The sequence below is a fragment of the Dermacentor silvarum genome, chromosome 11 (assembly GCF_013339745.2).
Source record: "Dermacentor silvarum isolate Dsil-2018 chromosome 11, BIME_Dsil_1.4, whole genome shotgun sequence".
Classification (NCBI taxonomy): Eukaryota; Metazoa; Arthropoda; class Arachnida; order Ixodida; family Ixodidae; genus Dermacentor; species Dermacentor silvarum.
In genome coordinates, this window is record NC_051164.1 from 86662817 (window position 1) to 86686596 (window position 23780).

Sequence of the window (23780 nt, forward strand, 5' to 3'; positions counted from 1 at the left end):
ACTATTTGTTCCACCATTCGTTGCACGTCTTTTTCTTTTCTCAAGCTTCTTCGTTAGCCTCCATGTCTCTGCCCCTCATTAAAATTATATATTATAAATTATTATATTCTGGGGTTTTACATGCCATAATGACCATAGCTATGCGGCCGCTGAGGCTGCGATTGAACCATATGTTAGTACTGGCATTAACATAGAAAGATAAAACATTAAATAGTGCCACAAGGTCTGAAGCCAGAAGCACAAAGACTAGACATACTCATGCATACTGCATCTCGTTTGCATGATAGCACAGCAGTGCCACAGTCCTCCCTGCTAATTTCTGTAGGAAACTGAATAACACCAATTTATATGTAAGGACTAAAGAGATAGCTCCACAACCAGCAGAAGTACCTAATGAAGGGTTTAATGAACTAGATGTCATGCTCAGGAAAACATAGTTCACGGAAAATGAAGACAAAAAAAAAAAAAAAAGCCAGTAACAATGACAAAATTAGTGCATTTCTCAGGTTACATTACTTTCTCATTCAGCTCTTGCTATGAATGAAAAATGGAATGCAGGAACAAGAACAAGCACATGGCACAACCTTTGCCAGGTACAAAGTGATGCTCATTCGCGAAGTCATCTTGTTTTTTTTTTTTTTTTTTTTTACTGTCGCCATCAACACAAGCAAAGTGACAAAAAATAGTTGGGAAATGCATCACAGTCACACCTTAAAAACTAAATTTAAGAACACCCAAAGTGCTGCAAATATTACGAACATAAAAACTTTATAAAATGAATGCAAATGCTAATAGATTATTTCTCCCTTGAACATAAACTAAACATATTTGAAAGCAATTCCTCAGCCTCTGCCCACCATGCTATACACATTATAATGACTTTACCAAGATGACAAGATACTAGTGGTCAAAATAGCCTAAAAAGTGATGTATCGGCAGTGTGCATCTTTAATGACATCAATATGCAAAAGAGTTTGTTCTCCGGTCTTATGGCTAATGTAGCCAACATGCGCACATTAACAAAGAAAGCAAGAAGTCACTGCAAGAGCCAAACTGAGTGCAAGTTAACATGGCCTGACTTTCGAACTTGGCACGCATGCTCGTGGTAGTTGCCAGCTGGTCGACTGCGGACTGGAGCGCTGCTTCAACGGCTGTCAATTTACAATTGTACGATGTACTTACAGGGTCATCTACGCCTGATAAGTACTCAACCAAGTTTAACTTCAGCATTTGTTCTACACCATGTGGTAAATCTGCCTTATGCAACACCTAATGTTGGCATCTATTAACGGAGTAATTGTCTGCTGGGTCTCAAGCCAAACTTAAGCTGCTTTTACTAAATTTAAGCTGTGCTTGAATACTAATGGGGTGTTTGTTCCTAAAAAGAAAGGATGTCCCTGTATAAACGTTGTATGTTCAAAACAGACAACAATTCTTGCACCGAGGTAGTGTAAGTGCAGCCTCTTTGGTGTAATGTCTAGCACGCATATAGCAGCACCAGACTCGCCTTCTCAAAGTCTTTACCTACAACATGAACATCCTTGCCTCCTTTATTGAAACTGCAAACAATAAAATTAAAAACATACACGTCATTCACGCTTAAACAATAATGGCAGTAATTTGAACGGCAGACAATTACAATGTGTCTACGTGCAGACAATTTGCTTTGTTGTCTTCGAGTTCAATCCTTGCAAGTGGACCAAAGCACTTGCCAATGCTCTCGCTAAACTGCTAGCAACTCGCAATTGCAGGTGCTTCATAATAATACTAATAGTAATGACAACGTTAAAGTCACAGCACTGGTTTGACCAAGCACAATCTGTTTTGTTCCCGACGAATTGTGGCTGGTCAATGTGAGTCCACCAGTTGCCCACACTGTCGCTCCACATAAGCTGCCCCTTACTCGCAATTACAATTAAATATAAATGAACCCCTGTATCAACCACACCCCGCCTTTGCAGCACAGTTCTTTGGCTTGAACTCTGCTGGCTGAAGCTGGCTTTGGTAAGTTTGGCTAGGCTGTGCTTGGCTGTTCTGATGGTGTGCAGGGTCTGGACCAGCTGGTGCTGCTGTCCAGCCTGCTCCAGAGGCGCACCGGCTCAGTCTGGCCGATATAAGGCATCACTGCAGAGAGACACCAGCACATGTATGTTCTGAATCCACACAGCAGACAAGAAACTGCATGCACTTAGGAACGTTTTCCTGGCCTGCTGGCATCTGCTACAGTGGAATCTCGATGATACGATCACGGCTAATACGAATTTCCGGATGATACGAATTTTTCTGTGGTCCCGGTCGAGCCCCGTTAGTTTGCAACGTGCTAGAGAACGGTTGTTACGAATCGATTTTCGACCCGCGTCGGTTCATACGAATAAACGCCGCCCCACCGACGGCCGCGAAAGAGAACAGCGCGCAGGCACGCGCTTTCTCCCTTTCCCTGCGCGCTGTTCTCCCTTTCTCTTTTGGTGCGGAGGCAGGCGCGGAAGCGGCGCCGGAGAGCGCGGAGGCCGCGACTGGGCGCGAAGAGTTTGGAGTTTGAAGCGCGCTTTTGTGGCTTTTCCTCCTTTTCCGCGTGCCATCGGCCGGACCGAGAGGCTGCTGTGCTTCGGGCCGCGTTCTTTGTGTTTGTGCCATTTTGCCTAGTCGCAGCGAGCTATGTCTACCGAGATACGATCTCGGCTGATTCGCGCGGCCGTACGCCGAGGCGCGGGAGCCTCCGTTGGCGCGTCTTCCGTCGACTGCGTTATCGGTGCCGATGGCACAGGGCGATTGTCTGTTTCGCTGCCGGAGTCACACGGTGCAAGATAGCGCGGCAAGTAATCCACTGCGCAAAGTAGCGCGACACGTTCAGTTGGGTGCTCCTCCGCTTCTCCCGCTAATCGCCGTATTTTTCTTCCTGTAGGATGCTTGCGCTTCCGTATTCCGAAGAGTGCTTCGTCCAAAATTTCTTCTCCAACGAGCGACGATCCATCACTAACCTGGGAGCTCTCAGTAATCCGAATTCTGCGTGTCAGGTGAAGACGCCGGCGTGGTTTACGAAGCAGACAACTGCTGTTGCCATCTTGCCCCTGTCACAGCAGCAACCAATGGAGACGCCTTTCAGCACGGCAGCCAATCGGAGGCCCGCTTTCATCGGAGGGCCCGTGTGACTACCTATCGCAGACCCGCGCTTCTTTTGTGTTTGTGCGTTTGTTACAAGATGGCGACGACGGACGAATTGAGAAGCGGAACGGCGAAACTTTGAGCTTTCAAACGATACCAAGATGGTGGCGCTCGGTGGCGGGAAATACGAGATATGTCTCCGTGAGCTGCGGTGATTTTGCGCGATTTAAAGCTGTTTTCTCACCCTGCGCACTGAAGAATTAATCTTTTTCGGGCACTTTTAGTGCGTTTTCAGCCAAATCATTTTGATACAGCGTAGATTAGGCGTTGCAGATACCGAAATGCGTGGTTTTCAAAAATCGATTTTTCTAGCGATTTTCGCGATCTGATCCCCGCGTCCCGCCCCCCTTAATTTGGCTAGTTTTAATTGCGTTTCGATGATACGAATTTCGGCTAATACGAATATTTTTCGTGACCCCGTGAGATTCGTACCATCGAGACTTCACTGTATAGGGCAGTGCTAAAGAAGCAAATGCAATGGCAGGACACAAGAACTATCAAGTGCAAATTCATTGCATATATTTACATGCTACACATTTCCGCAATGCTACTTTATGCTGCCACACTGCCCACGTCGGTGATGAGTACTCACAACTGATACGCTAGTGTAACTGCTTTTAAAGACTCTGACTTGGAAACCATTGGCCAAATGAAGGTAAAATACAACTTGTTTCACTTCACTGATCATAAAAAGATTGCCATCAATAGAGATTTGTACATCTGGCCCCCCTATTTTACATCAAACAACCCTGATCCTACGTTTAAGGGCCACGACAGGAAAAATGTGAGCTCAAATTACATTCGACGCCCATTAAACCGCATAAATCCAAAAAGCAAACTAGCCGTGTGTTGCATTGTGTGCGTTATCCTGATATGGTGCATGATTGTCCATGCACCACATCACCACCACCCATGATTCTCACGGTGGTTGAACGACCAGCGACACCAGGTTTTATTCTAGTAACCACAACGCGAAATTGTGCCGAAACCAACTACACACTCCCCACTCCCCTCCGGAGCCCTGTTCTGTAGATCTGTGCGGAATGAAACAAGAACTCACCTCCGCTTGGTGACCGCTGCTGCTGGTCATGTGTCCTGAGAGCAGCTGTCATGATATTAGGGGTAGCAGCGCCCGGTGGGCGCTCGGCAGGGGGGCGCTGATAATAGAACACGTAGTAGAAACCTGCAGCCGCTGCTATAACAACAAAGAATGTGTTTTGCAGCCAGCTACTCCATCCACTCTCCTGTCCTGTGTTGAAGAAAGAAGTGGTAGCCATTATTTAAAGTCATGACTCATGTTACATTTTACTGATCGCTTTCTAGTGCTCCCAGTGCAATGCAGCGCAGTTTAAATTTGGCTGATCGAAATCGAGTGCTCAGAACACATTTGAGTAGTTCTTTTGTGCCCTTTCATCTCCTTTTCCACCCGCTCGCCAACATCGAAGGAGTGGAAGGCAGACTGGAACAGGGCGACAAAGGAGTGCCATGTGGAGTATGCGGCCCAAAAGCAAGCGTAGCAAAGCGGCTCACATTTATTATTTTTCCTTTCCTGGATTTCGTATTCCTTTTCTTTTCAACACAGACACCCAGTTGCCAGAATTAATTGTTATGGCCAATAATGCAGCACGGGAACATTCTAGTAAGCGGTTTATTTTACCGTAGAATACACACATGAGTTCACAGTGCGGCAGCTTCTCATTGTTACACCTGACTATTGTTTAAATGAGTTTTGCTATAAGTGGGTTCGACTGTACTTATTCCTAATTAAAATGTTTGAATGTTTGTCGCCTCTGCTTTTCTTTGTGCAACCCGGTTATAACAGTTATCGTTTATAACAACGGGATTTTCTTGGCACTTAAATATTGTTATAAGCGGGTTTGACTGTACATACTATTGAAGCAATAGTAGCAAAGCTGCACTCCTGTTAATTGGTGGCTAGTGGACATGACGCAAATCCCAGCTCGCTGCCTCGAAGATGCTGTCAAACTCTATCATGTTATGGCGAGCTGGTAGCGCCACCACTTTCCTTTCATATTTGCACCCTTTTCTGGCTTACTGATCACGGTAAGAATGTCTTTTTTTTGTTTGTTATTGTAGTCGGGGGTAATTTACCGCTACAGCTGAAATAATTTTTCTTTTTGTGTCCCTTTCGGAAGTTATTAGAGTAACGCCTCGTTAATTCGGATTGCATAGGACCGTAAAAAGAAGAAAAAAATTCACCGACAATTACGATACTCCCTAGTGCAAAACTTGATTGTCACTCTATACCTGTTTTCATTTCGCAATATAGTGGCTGGCGCGGACAATTTGTCGTGCGGCGCATTGCAAACGGAGCGAAGTGTGGCGCGACTGACTCGCTAATCTGGAGATTGCAAGAGCCGGCACGTGGGTGACGGGCCGGCTCTTGCAATGGGAGGTCATCCGCCGCCACCGCTAGACCTCCCAGACGCGCTGCTCTGGCACCACGTCGCAGCCATCGTTGCCACATTACGCTTTTCTTCTCGCGCTTTTGCCATACCCTCCTCGACTTTCCACCTCATGGTTCCGCTGCACCCTGCTCGCACCTTTCCTCCCCCACTGCAATCTGCGTTTGCTTTTATCTTTCGCTGTGCTTGTACGCTCGGTTACGCCGACGCTTGCCACTGGAATGGGTGCGTAAGAGCTGCGGTCTAAGAATTTTCCAAAAAAACCGATTGTCGAATTATGGAACATATGACAAAAACAAGAAATACGTGCCTACCACATCAACATGCCTTCGTTCAGTAAAGAAAGTCACAACAGACCGTCTCGGAGGGTCATCTGAATTAACTGTTCTTTCTGGGGTTTTATGTGCCAAAACCAGTTATGATTATGAGGCACGCCGTAGTGGAGGGCTCCGGATTAATTTTGACCACCTGGGGTTCTTTAACGTGCACTACAACGCAAGCACACGGGCGTTTTTGCATTTCGCCTCCATCAAAATGCGGCCGCCGCGGCCGGGATTCGATCCCGCGATCTCGTGCTCAGCAGCGCAATGCCTTAGCTGACTGAGCCACCCCGGTGGGCTGAATTAACTGGTGCGTGGCCAAATACATTCGAATTAAGGAGAGGTTCAATGCCATTAAAAAATGCACATGATGGCTAGGCTAGAGAGCAAGTCTGAATTATCCAATTTTTCGAATCAACATTGAACAAGACTTTTACTGTAGTAAAACTTCATGAATCAACTATTTGGCTCAACAAAGCTTGGAAGGAAGGAAGAAGCTTGGTACCTAAGTTGTACTTCTCCAAAGGCACACGCAACCTCTGCCCCGTGCTTGGACTCTCCAACACAAGCCACGAAGTGTGCGAGGGTGCCCGCAGCGTCACCTTCCAGTGGCTAGTTTCACCAATCCGCTCCGGTGCCTTGTAGGGGGCTATGTGAACCCCGTCCGGCCGCCGAATCTGCATAAAGTGTACGAGGGCCAAAGATTTCTTATGACAGCTTCAACATCGTCACCACCGCCAAAGCCAGACTGGTTCTGGAACTGACAGGTTCTGACCAACAGGTTCTGAAATCATGAAAGCCACAGCAAATTCGAGCAAAGCACACATTCGCAAAATCGTAGTACATGCCCAAACTTGTAAACTTTACGGAAATTTCGGTAGATGTGGTGATGTGTCGCGTGGGTCGAGGACGCATTGAGTACCACGCAGTTACTAGGAACACAACAAAAGCTGCAACCCATGGGCTGCAGTTGCCTTTTATTCTTTTCTACTGGCGTCAAGGAGCCACAGCTTCGCAGTGTTGCCAACATCATTCTTGCTTCCACGCATGCGGCTGGAGCATGCGAACGTAACACGTGGTAAGTGCAGGAATCCCATGTTCTTGAGCATACCTGGACCTTGGTGGCCACGCTGGGACCGGCCAGGTAGACCAGTTGAACGTGGCTTCCAACGGGTTCCACGCGGACGAGCTGGATAGGCGCTACCAGCGACAGAGAGACCGGCTCAGACTCTCCTCCTTTGGCTGGCAGGCTGACTCCAACCAGCAGGGGGAGCTCAAGCTCGGCTGGCTCTGCGACACTCCGCACCCGGCACCAGTGACCGCCTGTAAACCAGGAGACCAGTCGATGAAATGCTATGAACGACACCGATTGTCGTGCATTAATTTTTAATGGGATCATAATTTTTTTGCACACCTCACGCACTTTCCAGTATCATATCTGTTCCTAACCTGTTTCCCAACAACTTGGGGCATTTCATTATGTGCCACTGGGTATGTACCCGAATAGACAATTGGGGATAGACAGCTTGGGCCACAGGATATGTGCTACTGGACAAGTGCCATTAAGTATGCGCATGAACAGACAACTTCGTGCACTTGGTATATGCAACTGGGCATATGACACAAAGAATGTGAACATACTTGGCCAATCATTCAGAATGGGTGTGTATCACTGGGCAGACAAGCAGAACAAGAGACAAGAGGTGAAGAAGAGGGCAACAGAAAACTGAAGAAGTCAGCTCCAGAGAAGTGAAAATGTCGGCATCAAAAGCAGCCGAGTGCGGAGAAAGAAGTGAAGTGAACAGAATGTGAGGAGCTTTGAGGAGCATTTAGTGAGGAGCTTTGGGCTACAGATAAGTGGAAAAAGGTGTAGGTAAGGAAAAATCGAAGTCTGCTACACGGAAGTGAAGAATTTGGTGATACGGTGTTGCTACACTGCTTCAATGCAAATTGCATTGACACTGACATTTGTCGCGAGATGGGTCTGGCAGGAACTTTTTTTTTTTTAATTGCAATACAACTATATGGACATTCCAACAGCACTGGCAGCATCAGCGTCATGTCTCATATCTTTCTATATGCCGTCCCCGCCAGCTGTCGCAGCCCATTTTCACTTCTATCATGACAACACATCAACTAGCCCAGAAAAGCATCTTAGCCCGCTTTTGGTGGCAAGAGTGTCGCAGAACTGGCGTTGTGCATACATACACACAGCGTTCCTGTGCAAGGGAACACAGATATAGTTTTTCTTGGCATTTGATACATCATATTTGACTAGATTTGTCTAATTAAAAAAGTTGAAGACTGTGGGAAGCAAACTTATAATTCAGACAATCAACTGCTTTACAACAATTGTTGAAAATAGCAATATTTGAGAAAACAAGCATAAAGTTTGACTAACTCAGCAATAACAAACAATATCAAATTCCAGTAAACTGCACCTATAAGGACATCTAAAGCAGACAAAACGACACTCTGAAGTATAACACTTTTTGAAAGTAGGACTTTTATAGAATCCCCGTAAACACTGGAATGATTTCACACAAGCTGTCAAACCACGTCATATTTGTCTACTTCAGGTGCTTTAACAGGTGGGTTTACAGAACTGCAGTTGCCTATTCTTGATGCAGAATTACAAATTCGAGCTTCTATTTTTCTTAAACTTTTCGGCAATTTCTGTAGAAGCTATAAGTCCATAAATCGAAATTCTGTTTTGTAAAATCACTAGATTTTAAGCTTCTCTCTCAAACACAACATATTTCATTCAATTCAGTATGGCTGTTGTTCAATGAGAGCATTTCTGCATTTCGCATTTACTTGAGTAAAGAAATTAAAGTTGACCCTAAGGTAAAGCCTCCGCTTAACCCCATAACTGCTATGAATGATTAAAAATGTTTAAAATTTTTTACCTGCGTTTACCTTGCCATATACGTATCTCTAAAAAAATATGAGACCAGGAATGCCTATAGCAATTCTTTTATCTGCTCTTCTTTAAAAAATAGCAAAAGACACTGTGCATTGCAGTTAAAACTCCATTTAACGAAATGATGACCATGTTCAAATTATTTAAATTTTGTACAAACTTACTGAGTCATTAGGGTAGGTCCTTCTGATCATTAATTGACACATCTAAGTGCTCCACATAAAGTGTATAATTTATTATAAGGTTTTAAATATGTACATTGCTAGCGATCGCAACTAACCACTTGCCTGAGTTCTCAGCCGCCCCTGACCAGGCGATGTGAAGTGACCATATGATGCCATCTGATTGGCTACCCAGGGCGCGTCATCAATAATTTTTCCAACCTTATGGTGAACAAATGTTGTTCGTAATAGTCGAATAAAAAGAAAGTAACAGAAAGAGAATGCACAAGGACAATTTATCACTACACTCAAGCACTTCCGGCACACATCTTGATCTTTCTTTCCGCGAGCATCATGGTTCACCCTTGTTACGTTGTGGGCTGCAAACGTAGCGACTGGCAATATGTCAAGCTGCGACATCATGTCCCTCTGCAAGGCAGTAGACAAGCGGAGTGGCTGGCAGCACATCGGACTGTCAGTATCCGATCGACGCCAAGATTTCCACGTTTACGGCCAAAAATTTACTCTGGCGGATTACCACCACAATAGTGTTTCGTGTGTCTGGTATTCGAGTAAACTCAAGCGGACTGGACCTGGGCGTTTTACGGAATGAGCGGAGGCGCAAACGTGAAAAGCTTGCACGGTGCAGGCACCCTGGTGGCAAAGAGCCCAACCAAACACAGAACTAATAAAGCAGTAACGAAGTGTGTTCTACTTTGCTGCTGGTCTAAATTTTTGGCAGGAGTGTAATCGTGACACGTTTTTCTAAATGTTTAAAATGTTTTTCACTTGGTTACAGCAACATTAGCTCTTTGTTTGGCTGGTTTAAGTTCTGCACCACCAGTTGGCTGGCACCATGCAGACCAATCAGCCGCTTGCATACAGCAATAGTAGTATGGAGGAGCTTTAGTTTACGCCTCCATCCATCCGTCAAAAGGCCCAGCTTGCCTGTGGTTACCAGAATACCGGACACGCTTGGCGCTGCAACAGAATGCTTGCAATACACACTGCTTTGATAGTTCTCGCTTGGGATCGACTGCCAGGCAGCTGGCAAAGACGTTGGAAAGGCTTCGCGCACTCACTCCAAGACAACCGGAAGTAGATGGCACTATGTCCCATCATGACGCAGAGCTATAGTGAAGGCGGAGCTTAGGCCTTACCACTTGGCAAACGAGTTGAGGAGAAAAAGCATGGCTATGGAGGAAGGTAACTTGTAATTGTCCGTAGCTCTCTTAATATGAGACGCTTCACACAAATTATGGTGCGAATGTTTTACTGTAGCTTTACTATATGCGTCTACAAAATTTGTCCGAACCGTTCCAGGGACCCTTTAAATCGGGAAGTTCGTAAAATTCAGAAATGGATTTTTCGGTCCTTCGAAATCTAAAATTGTAAAGTAGGCACCCAAAGCTACTGCGGCATTGCATTTGCCGCTAACCCATGCCTGTGCCTGTGAAAAATTGCGCGAAACGTACATAAGTCGCACCGACGAAAAATTCAGAAAAAAAAAAATGCGTATTATACACCGGAAAATAGGGTAGTTTCGCTAATCCGGGTTGATGACAACATTGAACCCTATGGGTACCTGACGGGAATGGAAATTTCTTTGTTAGATTGGGAACTCCGTAAAATCGGGTTTCGTTTGATCGAACTTGGACTGTATTTATTTGTGTCAAAATTACAAGGTAGTGCAACCTTTGTCATGACGAGTTAACTCGTCATCAGCAGTTAGGATGTGAAAGGAACACTGAAGGCTAATATTAGGTCAACATGGACTGTTAAAATACCATTCCAGAAACCTCGCAGCAGTTGTTTGGTGCAAAGATGAAACTTCGTTAAGGAGAAAATTGCATCTGAAGGGTCCGCATACCTTTAGTGCAATTCAAGTTGCCTGCCCCTGAGCAGGAAGTTGTGACGTTGCATATGTCGCCATCACCCTTCACTACTGTCGGTGAGCAAATTGGCACCCGACAACCGGCACTACGGCGTTTTGTGCAAAGTGTAAAAGCGCAGCCAGAAACCAAGCCAAAACAGAGCCGACAGTGCGAAAGAGGAAAGGATAACGCATGCCGAATCGTAAATGCGATCTTCGACGCTCGTCCCAATGGGCCTCGTTGACGAGCCTGACAGCACATTGGCTCACGATGCATTCCCTGCTACTTGCCGTTTGTGTGAGTTTTGCGAGCCAACAAAACCAGTGCAGCACTACACGATAACGAAGCTACTGAAACGCGAAAGCGCTGGCGACGCAGAGTCGAGCGAAAACGCAACGTTTGGAACGACTGCGTCGTTGTCAAGCCTAACATCAAAAAGTTCTCTTTTTAAGAGTCGAATTCTACAATTTCTAAAATTGAATTCTGGGGTTTTATGTGCCAAAACCGCGATTTGATTATGAGGCACACCGTAGACAGGGTCTCTGGATTAATTTTGAGCACCAGGGATTCTTTAAAGTCAGCCCAATGCACGGTGCACGAGCGTTTTTTCATTTCACCCCCACTGCAATGCAGCTGCCGCGGCCGGGATTCGATCCCGCGCCCTCGTGCTCAGTTAGTACATGATGGGCGAACATAAATAGACAAGTAGCATTTTCTTCCGTCTTGTAATGCAATGCAATGTTTTCTTTTTTTCTTCCTTTATGAGTGGCTGAATAATAGTAAAGGAATTATAATGAGGAGTTTCTATGTCATCGGGCTAGTACTTTAATGTCCCGGGGAAGTCTCAAATCGTGTCCCACATTTACATCAATTTTGCGATTACTAATGCTCTGTTCGCGATAATATTGACGCCTTAGGTGCGTTTCGAGCATTATTCTATCACTTTAGCTTGACTTAATACTTGCCTTTAGTGTCCCTTTAAGAGGCAGTTATACCTCAAGACCAACCCCGTTGTAAAACACGGAAATGCTTTTATGAGTCAACCCCTGGACCGATTTGAAAGAAGCGCACTATTGATTGTGGAAAGTAAAACTGATTGAGGCCTGAAATTTCTTACAAAAGTTGCCAAACATTGGTAAGCTATTATTAAAAAAAATATAGAAACATGAGGTTTACAAATCTGTAACTGTGCACCAAAACAGATATCACAGTTCTATGAATTTCATTCACTAGAACATCTTAAGTGGACAAATTTGATGAATCAATTTACAGCTTACACGAGTTTGTTACAATGTTTACAATGATTTTGCAAAAGTCCAACTCACACAATAATGGCATATTTTAGAGCGGTGTATAAAATACCAATATTGCCCACTTTAGGTGTACTATTAGGTTATAATTTGTCCTGGGTATAACTGTGGGTCCACACTTTAAAAAGTTTGACATGAAAGTTCAAATCAGCCTAGAGCATTAATTCTTGTACCACTGCATACTCCCATTAATGAAGATCATTTTTATATGCTGATACATATATATATTACACCATACATAGTTTAGTAAATCGCATACCTCCAAGGCAATTTACGAATTTTTCAGATTTCTAGAAAACTATTTATCTCCGAAATTTTCATGAAAATCTACTCAGAAATAAAAAGAAAGTTTGTAGATGCAGATTCTCCCCTTAAGAGAATTTTGATATCATTTTTCATTTCCGAGTTACCCTTGTTTGTAAACTTTATAGTTTTGTTTTTTGAAAGCATGAAATTTTCAACAAATTTTCAACAAAAATTGTCGACCTAAATAAAAATTTGGGTACCAACAGTCAATAGATTTTAACCTTTTCTTTTAAATGCAAACAAACAAACAACATCAAATTATTGCAGTGGTTGCCAAGAAAAACGGTTTCTCCATTCCCATGTACATATTTAGATGGGATCCCCCGAGCTAAAGCTTCGAACTTTACCCTGAGCGCACACCTTTTGTGGCATACATGCGCACTTAAGGTACACAAGCAGCAACAAAACTTATAACAGTGGACACTGACAAGCAACACATTGTCTTTACATCACACTCACTTTTCCAATTACTTCACTGCTGTCGATCTTGCCTGCATAAGGAATTACACTAAATAAACTGGCACGAACCTAATTCCCCCCGGTACACGAAATCTCGCACTGCTGCAAGAAAGCCACTTTTTTTTTTGCATACTTATTTTTTTTTGCTATCTTGCATCAACCCCATCATACAACAGCTTTAAACCTTCTTCAGAAACAATTTATTTTTAGCAAACCATGACGCAGCATTTGCAAGATCTTGGAACGAGACAAAGTTTGCCAGCTTCCCGTAAAAATTGGTGAGTTGGCAGGCATAAACATGTGCCCTTTAATCCATGCACAAATTTTGACATTTTCATAGAGTAGCCACATCACCCCTTGGAAGCCGTAAAGGCAAAAAGAAGGCGCCTAGGGTTTATAGCAGCTTTTGTAGAAAAAATGCACTAGTGTTCAAAGACTAAATGGCAACATTACATTTGATGGATTGGAAAGAGTAACGTTGTTAACAAGTAAACTCCTTTTTTTTTTTCAGCGCACAGAAACGAACAAAAATGGGAGCCCGAAAAAGATTTAGCTAGCAAGCTAACACTAACTGCCATAAATAGGCTGGCTACCTACTAAACACTCCTAACCAGGAGCGCCATTCCAAACACCGTTAAGACCTGCCATGTTGCCAAATTCCACCATGTTGGCATTTTGAGCCAATCAGAGGCTTGGTATGTTCAGATAGCGAATTGGACAACACTGTTGAATTCAACAATGCCCATAAGAGCACCCCAGAAACCACAAAGCTGTCAACCGGACTGGACTACGAGTTTGATTTCATGTTAACGACAACATCATGGCCAAGCATCTAAACAACATCCACCAAGCTCAGGTAAAAATGAAATTCAAGAATTTTTAGGCACTTAGTGAAACTCAAGTTTGAAAAATGAAATTTCGATAACCAAGGATTTTCTAAGGGTTTCAAGGACTACGTGTATTACGAACCCTGGACGCCAATCTGCACAGTAACACCCGGTGCACATCAGTCTGGAACTTTCACGTGAGCTCTTGTGACCCTTACACTCAAGAGGAAGGTTGACTGAAAAAACATGCAGAAGGACTCGAGGTCCCCCTTTCACGGAAGGGAACACTCACCATAGGCCAAGCTGAAGCCCGCCGACACTTCCAGCAGGTCTGGCGTAGCATCTGTACCATTCTTGTAGTGCACCCAGCAGGTGAAGGGTGAATCGTAATCTTCCTGCTCCTCCAAAGTGAGCACTGTCGTGCAAGGCTCACCTGAGTTCACAGAAGACAGTCAGTTTCACTAATGAGGTCAAGGCAATATGAAGGCAAGAGCACGAAATACTGCTGATTCGAGAGGAAAGCTTTGTATTCTTCCAGTTTAGCATGAAACCACAAAAGAAACCTAAGTATATGGGACTTTCAAAGAAATCTTCGCAGCTCAAAGAAATATAAATCCTAGTTCAAGAAATGAATTGTGAGTAACAATATTTCCTTTCCCGAAAATTGCAAATTTCTGCAGAACTTTTTGTAAAAATACTGTACTGGCTTCTTATTTCCAATAGAATATTTTGCATGTGTTATTAATAAGTTACTTGATGCTCAGAAGAAGAGTGAGAAATACCATATAATTTTTCTCCTGTGCTTGTACGCTGCACTGTCGCAGACGACCGTTTTAACGCGATAGCGTTAAGGGCCCCGTGTCGCAGAAAATGCGGCGTTGGCAACTGGCGTCAGCGTGCGATGCGGGTGGTGGAGAAAATCATCCCCAACCATCCCGACCGCGCAGGCCCTCCACGTGGTGCAAGATTTTGGTGAACAAAAATTGAACTTCTCACAGTGAAATTCGTCAGGAAAATGTTAAAGTATGACTTTACCATTCGGCGTCAGATTCGGTGTAGGATTGTTTACCAATCGGCGTTGGATTGTAATTTGAATGTACGAGAAAACCTAATTCTGCTACGAGGAAACTAAAAAACAAACCCCTTTTTCCAGCATTTCTACCAGACCTACAGCCGCGCGTTGCGATGCGAACGGGTCTCGATAACGCCTATCGCGTTCTACTCTTAAGGGCGAAGCTTAAGCGTCCTCCAATTTTTTAACTGAACACCTGTGAACGGGTTTCTCTGTTTGTGCACAGGACAGATAGTCCAGGGCAGTATTCTCAGTCACTTCCAGAGATACTTGTACTTGCAGGAGGTAAACACTCAGTGAAGCACCTTATTGCAGTAATGAGCATCTTGTCTAAAAGATTAACTTCTTTCTGGGGTTTTACGTGCCAAAACCAGTTCTGATTATGAGGCACACCATAGTGGAGGGCTCCGGATTAATTTTGACCACCTGGGGTTTTTTAATGTGCACTACAACGCAAGCCCACGGACGTTTTTGCATTTCGCCTCCATCGAAATTATACCTGTACATTGAAGTGATACAGTAAGCTTCCGTTAATTTGACTCCAATCAATTTAATTTTTCAGTTAAGCTATCCCGGACGAAGGTCCCGTCCGGTGCCTATGCCCTTCTGTGAGCCCAAGCTTTCATTATTTCGATCTTAAAACTGGCCTTCGCCAGATAATTCGAACTTGACCACTTAGCATGCAAGTGCCCGACCCATATGGGAACCCCAATAGTGACTCCTTTAGTAGCAGCGTCTGTCTCGGCAGAGCTTGGGGAACAGTGAACGTGTTAAACACACCTCAATCTCCCATCAAAAATGACTATTTTCGGCCAGCCCATTGGAAGATTTTCAAGCAATAACTGTAGCTCACAATTCCAGGTTACAGTTATGAAAGAGAAATGCACATCCCCGCGACACAAAGAGCACACTATGTGACTACTACGTCACACTTTTATCAGGCAGCTGTGGTCCCTTCATAGCGTGCATTTGTGGGCGGCAGTAGCACGCAAACTTGGTGCTCACTGGGGAGGAGGCTCACCGTAATCGACGTCACAGATGGCCCCGCCTCTTATCCCTGGGAGAAGTGTGAATGCCGCTTGAAGCATGCCTTTGTTTTTTGTTTTTTTCAAGAAAACTGGATCAAGAATTGCCTGCACTATGCTATCGGATACCAAACCAATACTGCCTTCCAGTTTTCATATGCTTCACTGCACAACAGTTTTATTGCAGCGAAGCTGACTTTAGGAAACCGGCCACCACTGTGCAACATATCGTATTTACTTGCATAATGAGCACCCCCCCCCCCCCCCTTCCAACCAAGTGTGTTTTATTGCAATAGTCACTTTGAGGTTCCGCATAAAGTCTAAGGGTGATAACGCCATCGCCGTGCGATCTATGCTGTATGTACAAGTGAAAGCGTGCGAGGGGAGACGACGAGCGTGGCTCAATTTGCTTACTCATTGCTTTACTCCGGCTGCAAGTGCATGTGGTGGCTGCACGCGGTTGTATCTTGAGAGCGATCTGTGTTGGGGGCAGAGTTTACAGGTGCGTCGGCGGCTCGTAGCTTTTTGCGTGCTGTGTGTTCTTGGCGCTCAGTTTGCATTGAAGCGATAGACAACTGCACGAAGGTCACTTCGCTCGGTGCTGCTGCTGCGTTGCGACTGCCGCGCTGACACCATGCTTGTTAATCTACATAGTTAGCGAACATTTGCAAGTTTATATGGCCAATAAAACTACTATCCTCACTTCGTATAGTTGTCTACGCATTTGCTATCACAATCTATGGTTCTCTTTACGGGCGAAACTGCAGCTTAGAGGTGGCCGTGGAAAAAAAAATCGCTCGACGTTTTACCCCGCATAATGAACACATCCCCCAATTTTGCACATATTTGTTGGAAAAAAAAGTCCACTCATTAGGCAAGTAAGTACGGTATATTAGACTTTTGCCCATTTCTCTTGCTCAAGAAATGGGAGTGCGTTAGATTTCTGCTTTGTTTAGGAACTTAATGTCATTTCTATGTTCTTTATTTTGGACAGACATAATGATCCAATTGAATCAGCAGCGTGTCTGAGCATTTTTTCTGCACCTTGTTTAATTCGACCCGCCAGATGATTTGATTGATTTCGGCGGGTAAGTCAGGGTCAAAGTAACGCAAGTCGACTGTACTCACAAAAGAGATCATATGAGAATAAGAACCCCCACGTTACCACAAGATGGGGTTCAGACCCTGCGAAGGCACCTTCCATAGACCTGAGCCTGCACCCTTAAACACAGTTGTGTTGGGCATTGCTGTTCAAAATTAAAGTTGAAAGAAAGAGACCAAGTTAACCTATAGGATAACCAAGTGGAAAGTGTTACTAGTTTAAGCATACTTTTCTAAAGGAGTTGCCAGTGACAAGTCTAACTTGTTCACTTATGCTTCAGCAAAAGTGTCTTGCTCCACTTGATTGGTTTGCGTTAGCCTAGATGTGACAAACTTTTGGACAACATGACACACACAGGATTATCAGAAGTCGCCTGTCACCTGCCTGCTTGCGTCTACTGCTTCATGCAAACACTTGACAAGAACGTAAATCAAAGTGACATCGAGCACTGTGGTCTATTTTCCAAACGTAGTGAAATGCTCAGTGCCTATGCTGGACAGCTGAAAGGCCTGCTTGTAGCTTTCTATACCTACTTGTGTACAAGGAAAGTTGGCACTGCTGGCTATGGAAGACATCTACAAATATGCTAGTTATAGACGGTGCAAAATGCACACCGCACATCTTGCTCGCTATTTTGATAGACAATGCCTATGAATGGCACACTCGAAATATCTCAAAGCTGATGCAACAGTGGAAGTGGTAGATTACTGAGTGGTAGCACAGCTCCAATAAAGGGTTAAAGCAATGCAGGACTGCACAGAATAGACAAGGAGGTGCTAACAGTGGTTTTACAAGCAAAATTAGAAGCCAACCATGAACACTGGAGGTACGCCCATCGAAGCGAACAAACAGCAAGCGCTCCTGGCCAGTTGGAAGAAGCACGGGCATGCCCTCTTCCTTCACAAGGCTGGGGATCTCCAGGTGCACTCTAGTGGCTAGCTGCGCCTCCAAAGCGCGTCGAAGCTGTCCCTGGGGCGAACCCGTCCACAGGGCCAGGCCAGCGTCCCCCAGGCAGTACCATGTGGGCCAGCGCGCAGCCGGGTGCAGCTGATGTGATCCGCAAGGGACCATGCTCAGCGACCCAGTGGCCGGCAGCAAATGGTGCTTGCAGCCAAAAGCGCTCGCCCACGAGCAGTAGACTGCCAGGTCGTCCTTCACCACAGACAGCAGGGGCAGCAGAACCTCGGCATCGCTACTGCCACTGACTGACCAGTGCACCAGCGTCCAGCCAGCGCCTCGCACGCGCAGCTTCCAGCGACCACTGTCACCATCCTGCTCCTCCACCGACACAAGGTCACTCCTGCGTGCGCAAAATGATGGTTCAGTGAACATGGGTGGTAGTTTGGCCAAATTGGTTTAGAGGGTTCTTTAGGCAATGGTACAAGGTGAAGCCACATGCTATTTGAGCTTGCAACTCGCATCAAAACTATCACATTCAAAGCATGCAATGTTTGTCTTGTCCATCCTTCTGTGAAATGGTGTCTGCAGTCAACGAAAAACTTTTGGACACACCCATTTGGATGCCTTTGCAGCACCATTACAATCCCTATAGAGCCAATGTATAAGGAGGTCCGAAATTTTGGATACCGAAATCCCTCGCTGCCATCACAGCAATGCAGGGCTTCAACATTCGCTACCAAGCTCCTAAGTTCAGTGTAGTGTTTTTCATTGAAAGAATTCACCTCTGTCAGCACTGGGGCCGATTCCATTTTTGTCATCCTAGAGGATGGCTTCGAAGCGTGGAAAGTACAGCAAGGGTCAAATTCTGCATAATGCCAGTTCCCAAAAGTCAGCTTCGCGGCTGTAGCACATGTGCCGGCCGCAGCTGTGTGGGGGGCGCTGCGGCTCAGGGGTCAACGGGGCCAAGCCGTAACCTAGGCAACCTAGGCTATTGCATACTGGCGTCTCAACGAATGCTTGTCCCACCAGCACGTCCACCAGTTTTGCACCGAACATTATCTGGTCGTGCCATTGGGCGGACTGTCAACACCTGAATTATATTTCTTACACCATGCACGGGACACAGTATGTATTTTTTAAAGAGACACTCAAGGTAAGTATTAAGTCAAGCTAAAGTTACATATTAATGCTCAAGAACGTCTAAGGCATCAATATTATCGTGAGCAAACCTTTAGTAGTCGAGAAATAGAAGTAAATGCAGGACATGATTTGAGACTCGCCCAGAAAATTAGAGTCCCAGCTCGATGACGTAGGCACTCCTCATTATAATTCTGTCACTACTACTCAACCACTTGTAATAAAAAGATTATTTCATTGTATTATAAGAGGGAAGAAAATGCTAGTTGTCCTGTTCTACTTTAAAAAAAAAAGAACTCACTGATGTTACCCTTCACAATGATGCGGGTGGTCGAAAGGTTTTGTTTTTGCTCAACTCTGCGCCGCCTGCATTTTCGTGTTTCAATAGTTTCGTTATCACATAGTGCTGTGCTAGTTTTGCTGGCTCGTGAAACTCAACAAACTGCAAGTAGCAGAGAATTCCACGTCCATGTAATGTTGTGGGAGTCCACGCCACTTAAGGGCAGCTGCAACGGCGAATGCAACGCTCTGTTTTCGCTCGGTGTTTCCATAACCGCATGTTTGCGTTTTGTGCAAGAAACAGCAGCGCCATCTGTCGGGCGCTGTTTTACTCACCGACGGCAGTAAAGGGCAGTGATGGTGTATGCAATGTCCCCACTCCCTGCTCGGGCGGGCAATTTGAATTGCGGTAAAGGTATGCAGACCCTTCAGACACTATTTTCTCTTTAACTATGCAAGTCTTTTCTTTGTATGAAAAAAAGGCACTGCGAGGTTTCCGAGATGGTATTTTAGCAATCCACGTTGACTTAATATTTGCCTTTATTGTTCCTCTAATTATGCACGCATGCACTAGCTGTCTCCTGTCGCAGTACAAGCGCTGATATGCCGAATAGGCGCACTGGCACGCCTTCAGAGTAAACTCGAACCTCGTTATAACAAAATATAGGATATGTGGGATGCCATGTCGATGAAAGGACGCATCCCAACACGAAACATAATGACTGTTTATTAGCATAATAGCAGCGGCGGGGCGAGAATACCGCCGGTGCGCTCGAACGGTTAGCGAAGGAAGGAACGTTCGAGCATGGCAGCTTGGGTTTATATCCATCGTCGGTGACGTAAGCCTACAGTTACGCTGCGGTGGCGCTGTCCCTTATCGGAGGCGTGGTGCAGCATGCAGCTGTGTCACGCCGGGCTAGCAAGTGGCGAGGCGGAGGCTGCGCCGGTTTGTGTGCAGTGTGTTGCCACAGATATAACAAAGTAAATTAAACTCTCCTCAAAATCCCCATAGAGATCCATGTATATAAAACCTCGTTTAATGAAGTGAACTTGTCCTGCCAATGGATATAACAAACTAGATTCGTCTCCGAAACCCAAAAATACCCGACCTTTGCACACCAAGTAGCACATCGCTTTCCGCAGGGTTCGGCACTCGTTCACCATGGCAGTTCAAAATTCCCGCATTGAGCACATCATCGAGCAACACTGGTCTTTCTCCCCGCAGTGCACCTGCGCACAAGCGGCAGCTCACTATTGCACTTCTCCAATGAACTCGCTCTCTAGCATGTGCCTGGCTGCGCGAGCCGTGCCACGCTGCACGGCTAAGCGTGATGGTGCAAAAGATTAGTGCATTCACTTCTCTATTTCTTTCTGGTGCTTTTTCGCAGGCAGCCACAGATAGGCCTGGCCTCAGAGACCTCCCAGGTGCAAACTGGGGAATCCCGCCCAGGCCGAGCATTCACTTCTCCCTCTTCCTGCCGCGCGGGCTGGCAACTGGGCGTGGCTTCCGAGATCACATTGGCATCGGTGCATTCTCAGAGGCCATGAGCCGGCCAAGCCAAACCGGCGTAGCTACGCTCGCTTGCCTCGATCACACAGCGGAGCACTGTGTTGTGTGCCAGGTGCTGCTCAACCGCGACGAGCCAAGTGAAAATCGGACAGCGAAAGACCATCACAATGGGACAGAAGGCAGCTATCTAAAGGCTGTCGCGTCAGGTGCCAAGTCGCGTGTTGCACACGCCGAAGATACTTTTGCTGTTTTATTCAAATTCCATTGCATGCATGGCCATGTAGCGGTTCCGCGGGCCGCAACACCGTCTTCTCATTTCCATGTTTACAATTGTGCACCCCACTGCACTAATTGGCAATAATGAATATAACGAAGTAACGGATATAACAAGTAATTTCAGCTCCCCCTTCACCTTCGTTATAACGAGGTTCGAGTATATTTTGGACAGGCCTGTGGCAATTTGAACCCCTGAGTGCAGTTAAAGGCTTTCATTCATTTTTTCAGACTGCCAGATTTTCCGGACATTTTTGCAGCCCTTTGGGGGTAAAAAAATCAAACCCATTTGTGTTTAGTTACATGTACTACTTTTTTTATTGTAAAGTGTATAGGCATAAAAACTAGGCTGTTGCATGTGATTCCAACTTATTGCAGTAGTTTAGCCAATTACAAAGAAAGGAAGGTATTGAACTGATAAAGCTTTGTTCTGCCATTGCAACTCAGATCACTCAGGGTTCGTACAGGTTTCCAAGACAAAAATTCAAGGACTTTCCAGGACCCATCACAGGTTTTTCAAGGATTTAAAGTGGCATCCAAAGTAGGATTTTTTTACTCTAACATTTCCAAAAATGAATAGTTTTATTGCAGTTATAATAAATAAATGTACATCACAATTATAATAAAAATGTCTAGTCTTGATAACTTGTCAAGATCACAACACAAAATGAATGCTTACAACAGTGGCTGAGATTTCTCCAGTATAGGCAGGGTAAAGTTCACCAAACATATTCAAAACATTCAGCATAGTGTTATTGCACTAAAATAAAATGAATAAATGTATATATCACAATGATGTTAATAACGTCTAGCCTTGATCACTTTGCGAGTTCACAACAATACCGAAAAAAAAAAGTTCACCAAAACACAATGAACACTCCCAACAGCTACTCTGACTTCTCCAGTTTTAACGGGGCAAGTTCACCAAACATTTCCAAAACATTCAGCGTAGTCTTGCTACACATCCATTATATTATAACAAATAAACGTATACAGTCAAACCCGGATATATCGAACCCACATACAACGAATTATTGTGTATAACGAACAGCAGTAAAATCCCCTTGCAAATCTTCGTATAAAATTTTAATTTTATATATCGAATTACCTATACATCAAACTTTTTTTAGATTCCCTTCAGATTCGATATATTCGGGTTCAACTGTATTGCAATTATGTAAAACATGTCTAGTCTTGATCACTTCTCAAGTCCGCAATATTAAAAGTTTACACAATGAACACTCACAACAGCTCCTCAGGCTTCTGCAGTATTAGCTGGGTTGGTTCATCAGACATATCAAAACATTCCGCACAGTGTTATTGCACTTATACTATATTATAAATAAATGTATACCACAATTATATTTAAAATGCCCTGTCTCGATCATTTCTCAAGTCCACAATATTGAAAAAAGTTCCCAGCACAAAAAAAAAAAAAAAAAAAAAATGTGTACAACAGCTGCTGAGAGTTTCTAGTATTAACTAGGTAATGTTCACCAAACATTTCCTAAGCATTCTGCATAGTTTGATTGCGCTTATTTATAATAAATAAATGTACATCACAACTATATTAAAATGTTCAGTCTTGATCACTTCTCAAGCTTACAATACTGAAAAAAAGAGTTAACAAATGTTCACAACAACTGCTGGGACTTTTCTTGTATTAGCTTGGTACTGTTTACCACAATTATATAACAAACCTCCAGCCCTGAACACTTTTTGTGGTCACAACACAATAGAAATGTTCACAATAAACTATAACAAGTTCACAACAGCTTCTGGGACTTTTCTTGTATGAGCTGCGTGATATTTACCAGCTCTTCCGCTTTACTTTTCGCAGTCTTCCGCAAGCTGTTGGACTTCACCACAAATGTAATGTCATTTGATGCTTCTGCTTTTTCCGAATAGCGGTAAGCTGAAACAGTCAAATAAGCGATGACTGCTTTCAGTTCCCTTTTCCTTTTCTTCATGCTGTCGATCTCATCGTTGATCAGACACCTTTGTGAGTGCCTAGCGTCCTAAAGTTTCTCCTGTTTTTGAGCCTCGATGTGTGCATCATAGCAGTTCCTTGCTGCTGACACTGATGTCCTCAGCTCCTTCGTGATGAGGACACTCAGAATACCACCAGCTTCGTCTACTGCATGACATATGATGCGTTGTGATACGTAGGACAGGACTGCGAGGTTCTCTACAGCAACTTGATGGTTTATGCTAAACCCACGCTCGACTGTTGCTTGTCCATGGCTGAGAACAAGTAGCAATTTGACAACATTCCAAAGCTCGCCACACGAGGAATTTAAGCCCATAAGCTCATAGAAGAAATCATTCAGCCTATTTAGACCCTTCTGAAAGAGCCGAAGCTGATTCCTTTCCTGTTGCAACAACTCTGTTTTGAGCTAAAACAGAGTCTCGTTGCTTTTCGTCAAATCTGCGAGGTATCAAAAACTGCTTGCATTCCATTTTGAACTGGAACACATCTTTTGTACTTGCTCTGCAGTCTTTGACAATCTGCTCGCACATGTGGCTTATGTCCACTTTTTCCAGTAGAACATGTTTGTTCAAATCTTCAATGTTTAGCCTCAGAAGGCCACTGATCCCTGCTGCAGACGAAATTGAGCATTTCATGAACTTCGTCAGCAGCTTTCTTACAACTGTCTCCGTGTCTCTTGCCAGAAAGAAAACAATAGGTTTGCCTACTTGATATTCAATCAAGA

The 23780-nt window shown here is 44.5% G+C and overlaps 1 protein-coding gene across 1 annotated transcript in view; it reads right to left on the minus strand.

The window, feature by feature from the left end:
- Positions 1-23780, minus strand: part of LOC119433123 (nuclear pore membrane glycoprotein 210-like) — a 78058-nt gene continuing 54278 nt past the window's right edge. Inside the window, 6 exon segments of the mRNA XM_037700264.2 lie at positions 1-2124; positions 4223-4411; positions 6414-6585; positions 7020-7231; positions 14061-14201; positions 17780-18267. Of these exon segments, the coding sequence (XP_037556192.1) occupies positions 2015-2124; positions 4223-4411; positions 6414-6585; positions 7020-7231; positions 14061-14201; positions 17780-18267 (1312 nt within the window). The 3' untranslated portion in view covers positions 1-2014.